Here is a 5,672-nt window from a genome sequence, read left to right on the forward strand (position 1 = left end):
AAAGGGTATTTAACATTGATTTGAGCTTTTTTATTAAAGAAAGGTTATAAGTGAAAAGTTTCTTAATAACGAGGGTAAATGTGACCTCCAAATATGACAACAAAAATAATTTAACTTTAAAATATGACAAAATAATATATTTATTCAATTTTGTAAAGTAGATGAATAAATCAATTTTGTTGGGTTCGAAATCGAGAGGGTGTCATGCGGAAGCTATTAGTTGCAAACCTTGAGACGATAAATTAGACGACGAAGAAAACAATACTAAAAAACATTAAATTATTATATGTTTTGGCTAATCGGCCTACATATTATAAAACCTAATATCAAAAACATTAAACCTATTAGGAGAAATCTCCCCCTAAACAAAGACTCTTTAAAGGATTACGTTGTGAATGTTATTATATTATGGTATGAGAAGGGGATCTTTTATTTATAGATGTATAAAATTTTTCCTCCAAGAAAGAGGTTTGCCAAATATGAAAAAATTTTATCTTTTCCTTTAAGAAAAAATAAAAGTATTTATGGTTACTTTTGGTAAGAAAATCGGGACAAAAATCCTAATTTAAAAGTTACTTTAATTTCGAACTATCATGAAGGAAATTTCTTGAGATAATATTTTGGGTAGCAGTTTCAACAAGATCACGTACACAATTCAGCCAGCGGTGGTTGAAATGCAAAAATTATCTTTTAGTTGCACTATGGGAAATAAAATTCGATATAGAGTGTACGATAAAAATATGGCTACATGGATATAGTATTTAATCTTTGGCTGTATATTTTTATACTTCAAAAGATTGGGACTGCGGGGATAAGATCCCTCTGCCCTTATCAAAGTTCTTGGATAAGAGTTCTAGAGAAGAAAAATCATTATAAAAAGCACTTTTTACCTTTAATGAGCCTTGAGCAACGGATCCAAATTACTTGATGCCTCAAAGCGCATATTAGACTATGACAATGAATGAAAAATCAAAAAACGCTTGATTAATGTTTTCTTAAAGAAAATACAAATACATATTGAACAATTACAAGAAAACAAGGAGAGGATTACTCCTGCCATATATCTTCTACTACTTTTTAAGTAGAATTAGCCCAACTAGGCATTGGACAAAGTTTTTTTTTACTCCTGCCATGCTTTTTAAGTAGAATTTGCCCAACTAGACATTGGACAAAGTTTTTTTTTCCCTCATACATATTATTAAGATAGAGAACAAGCTTATAATGGTCTTATTCAGACTCTAAAGGACACAAGATTAGTGTCTAGTTCCTCAGGTATTGGCCTTTGATTTGGGAACTTAGGAAGGAGGCTAGCAATGCGTTTGGCTGTCTCAAGGTACTTTATATACTTGCAAATAAGGCCTTCTTTGTTATTAGTGCATCCTTCTGTTGTGTCACCATGACAACTACCACCACCTAGGTTCAACTCCTTCATCATTGGTGAGCCACAAAAGTTGCAATTGTGATCCCTCCCTCCCATAAGAGCCTCCTTCAAAGCTCTCTTCTTGAATGTCCAAGCACCGCTTTTCCAATTGAAATGGTACAAGGGAAGGAACCTTTGTCCATAAATAGATATGAATTCTAGTGCTGCTAGAATGAACTCAAATTCTTCCTTGGACATGTAGTAGGGGAAGCTTATCCTGGTCCATCCAGGCTTCACTCCAGTATATCCCTGTCAAGTGAAAAGTTAAATACCACGTCACCTAAAAGATATAATTACATGTTCTATTTAAAATGTAGCAACATCTAAAATAAAGCAGATTACCTGCTACAATATTTAATATATACTCCATTGTCGTATTTTATGTTCTTTTTAGTCTGTCCCAATAGAATGACACATATTTATACGTGGAAACGATTTAACTTTAAACAACTCATTTTACCCTTAATGACGCAACTATTTAGTCAGATAGATATGCTTATGGCATGTTTTAGATCACAAATTTCAGACTTTTCTTTCTTTTCTTGAATTCCATGTCCATTCAAATACCATCAAATAAATTAAAACAAAGGGAATAGTAATATAATAAAATTTCTTTGCATAGTCAGTATATGTAAGTTAAATCATATAAACTCACCATTTCAATTGCATCTTTGAAGGCAAGAGAGTGAGGTTCATCAACATTGAGCAACTTATGTCCATAAGGTCCTGCACAAGCACACCCTCCTCTAGCTTGAATGCCAAATAGGTCATTAAGAAGCTTAGCCACAAAAGGGCCATGAAGAGGCTTATCTCTCTTGTTCCCTGTCTCTCTCCATAAGTAAAGCTCATTGTCTTCACCATTTCCATCACTTGATGAAGAGTAAGTTGTGGTATATATGAGAAAAGAAAGAACAGCTTGTCTCTTGGCTGTTACATTTCCCAAAATCCATATGTTAGGGTTTGGAAGAAGCCTTTGTATTGCAAGTTCAATGTAGGTGTGTTCCATTCTATCAATTACTTTGTGGCTTATGAACTCTTTCACCCAAAATGCAAGAGCTGTTCTCACTTTCTGGATGATTGGTGGTGTTCCAGCATCCTCCCTTTCTTCAATATTCTCCACATAGAGTGTGTCCTGTTAGAATTATCACGAGAGCGCGGCCAAATAGATGATTAGAGAAAACTAAAGCACCCAATGATAGAAACTTTAAGAAAAACAATTAAATATCTCAACTATATAGTCAGAAGAAAATTATAATTTCTTGCCTCCAATCTTTATTTAAATATGATGTATTTGTCCTTTAAATATCCAAGTTGGTAATGAATAAGAGAGCCCTTTATTCAATTTAGAGTTTGGCTGTGGGAATTCATATCATTGTAGCACAACATTCAATCTAAGTCAAGTCAATAATGTTGCCTGTATGAAATTCTTGTTGACTTATTTGTTTAGTTATCAACTGTCCCAAGTGCATGACACTAATTAATGGCAGTCAAATTCATCCATCAAACTCATTGGACAAATTGAGCAAAGGAACCCTTAATAACAGATCGTACGAAGTTCCATAATATTGACAGTTTGACACAAATAAAGCAAAGGTGAAAAGGACATCAATATAGGATAAGCAAGAAAAGGACAATACAATAACTTCCACAAGTCGTAAATTATTCATTAACAATATATAATTTATAAATCCAAAATCCTTTACCTTTTCATTGTAAGGGTTGACAAAATCAACAGTACCACCCCCACAAGTAGATGGAGGTGAAGTCCTCAATCGATAGAGTGCTTTGTTCATTACAAGAATTCCAGGTGTGCCTGGACCTCCAAGAAACTTGTGAGGGCTAATAAAAACAGCATCATACCCGTCTATTTCTCCTGATCGCATCTCTATTTTCGCGTATGGAGCACTACAACAAATGAAAATTAATGTACAAAATTAGTTATCTTTTTGTGATGTGATATAATAAAACAATTATTTTAAGTAATGCCAGTATATTGAAGTCAAACTCAATTAGCATACCTTGCCGCAAAATCAAAGCAAGCAAAAGCTCCATTTTTGTGGAGAAGACGAGCGATGGCTCTAGTATCAGAGTAAGTCCCAGTGACATTACTACAAGCTGAGAATGAACCCAACAATGGCCTATTTGTAGTCTTATAGAACTCAAGCTGATCCCTCAAGGCTTCCATATCTACTAACCCGTTTTCATCCAATCCAATCTCCACAACCTCAGCTAAACTTTGTCTCCAAGAAAGGATGTTTGAGTGATGTTCATAAGGTCCAACAAAGATAACCCATCGCTCTTTGGTTTCATTACGAAAGCATTTAGTGAGCACTTTATCTCTAAGGATAGAAGGGACAGAAATGGCCATTACTTCTTGGAGCCTCTTAATGGCAGCAGTAGAACCAGAACCACAAAATATAATTGCATCTTCCTCTCCTCCTCCCACGCATTTCTTCACATAAGCTGCTGCCTCATGCACTAATTTGGTTGTTTGATATCCCACATGACTGTCGCTGGTGTGACTGTTGCCTGTATAAAATATATTATAGTAACATCAGTAGTTATCGCGACGTTTAATAGTCACACAAAAGTCAAGCATGAAAAATGTTCGAAATACATATTTCAACTTATTATGTGTGTGGCTTACGATCGGCTCCATCATTTGAAAATTTTGAAGTTTGAAAAACACGTTTGAAGATTAACTTTAGCAACTGATAAGTCCTAGATGGGATTGGAACGCTCCAATACCAAAAGACGCTATTTCAGGTCTCGAATAAGAACCCTTTAGTTAAGGATGGAAGAGTATGTAGTAACTATTTCATCTCAAACTTTGGTGGTTATAATTAAAAGGGAAACGTACCATAGAAAGGAAGGACATTATTGATGATATAGTTTTCGATATAGTGAAGGCCTCTTCCGGAGGCCGTGTGATCAGCATAGGTAAGCCTACGTTTCCCAAATGGCGTCTCAAAATCGGCATTTTCACCAACAATTTGAGAACGCAGCCATGAAAGTTTCTTTTCAGAAGATTCACTCTTAGAAATATTACCCTTTTCTCTCACATGAAATGATTCAATCCTACTCGCCAAATCCTCATGTGAGGCAACAGAGGAACAGCTAATAGAACTTGTTTCAAGATTATTATTGTAGTGCTTAATCTTGTTATGGTCTGTTATGTTTACTCTCAATATTGGCTCCTCAAATTCCATTTTGACCAAAAGCAAGTTAAGACAATAAAATGGAGGAGAAATAAAATAAAAGGAAGAGGCTTCGAGAGGTGAGAAAATAGAAAGAAGAATATTTGTTAAGTGTGTTGAGATGAAGGGAAAATCCGGGGTATTTATAGGTGAAATTATTGGTTGAGACTTTCGAAGATGAATTAAATAGACGGATGTTATTGATGAAAGGAACTATAGGAAAATACGCCTTCCTGTCCATTTTTTTCCCCATTCCGTGTCCCGTATCTTCACTGAACTTTCACTAATTTTGATTCGTGCCGAATAGGGCTTATACGGGATATAGCTTCCTACCAAAGATTTTTCATACGCAGGACTTGAATCCGAGATCTCTGGTTAAGGGAGGAGCAACCTCATCCATTGTCTTGCTTGTTCAACATATGCGTTTATCATATTTTATTGCATAATATATAAATATGTTCTTTAACTTAGTTTCATGTGGCATCTTTATCCTTCAAAATTGAGTATGCATAAGTAATCAATTAAATTTGTATAAAGTTGCACGAGTAAAAACACGTATAACTACGTGGCAATTCTCGTGACACCATATAAACACGTATATTTACTTGTTCAACTTTATATAAATTTAATATCAATGCCTATTTACTTATTGTACACAATCAAAATTGAAGAACATAAATATTAGCAGTCTTAGGATATTTTTATGTATTTTGTCCTTTTATTTATCTATTATATTAAAAATAAATGTTTAATTTTATTTATCTAGTTTAAAATTAAGAGATAATTTACCGCTTTATAAATATTTTATTCTTATAATTTACCATTTTATAAATATTTTATTCTTATTACTAAATATATTATTTATTTCTCAATAATTAAATAAATCGTTATTGATTAGAGTAATATAATAAAATTATCATTTTTATTGCTTCTCAAGAAGTTGTCCAAGTCAATGTACAAATAAAAATGAACAAAGGCTAGTTATAATTTTAAAAAATCAAACCACAATTAATTATTTGCTTTCACTTTTCCTTTTACTTGGTCAATATGGAGAA

The 5,672-nt window shown here is 33.6% G+C and overlaps 1 protein-coding gene across 1 annotated transcript; it reads right to left on the reverse strand.

Moving 5' to 3' along the window:
* Positions 1-962: 962 nt before the first annotated feature.
* LOC107851211 lies at positions 963-4,768 on the reverse strand. Its single transcript, XM_016696151.2, has 5 exons — positions 4,281-4,768; positions 3,439-3,949; positions 3,124-3,325; positions 2,076-2,552; positions 963-1,669 (listed from the first exon to the last, which is right to left on the reverse strand). Exons 1-5 carry the CDS (start codon positions 4,627-4,629, stop codon positions 1,232-1,234), a joined length of 1,977 nt encoding a protein of 658 aa, XP_016551637.2. The 5' UTR covers positions 4,630-4,768; the 3' UTR covers positions 963-1,231.
* Positions 4,769-5,672: the final 904 nt, after the last annotated feature.

This window comes from Capsicum annuum, chromosome 12, assembly GCF_002878395.1.
Source record: "Capsicum annuum cultivar UCD-10X-F1 chromosome 12, UCD10Xv1.1, whole genome shotgun sequence".
NCBI lineage: Eukaryota > Viridiplantae > Streptophyta > Magnoliopsida > Solanales > Solanaceae > Capsicum > Capsicum annuum.

Coding starts and splice junctions, on each gene's coding strand:
- LOC107851211 (XM_016696151.2), bottom strand. CDS start 4,629: ATGGAATTTGAGGAGCCAATATTGAGAGTAAACATAACAGACCATAAC. Junction 3,950..4,280: donor TAATGTCCTTCCTTTCTATG/GTACGTTTCCCT, acceptor TATTTTATACAG/GCAACAGTCACACCAGCGAC. Junction 3,326..3,438: donor TGCTTTGATTTTGCGGCAAG/GTATGCTAATTG, acceptor CATTTGTTGTAG/TGCTCCATACGCGAAAATAG.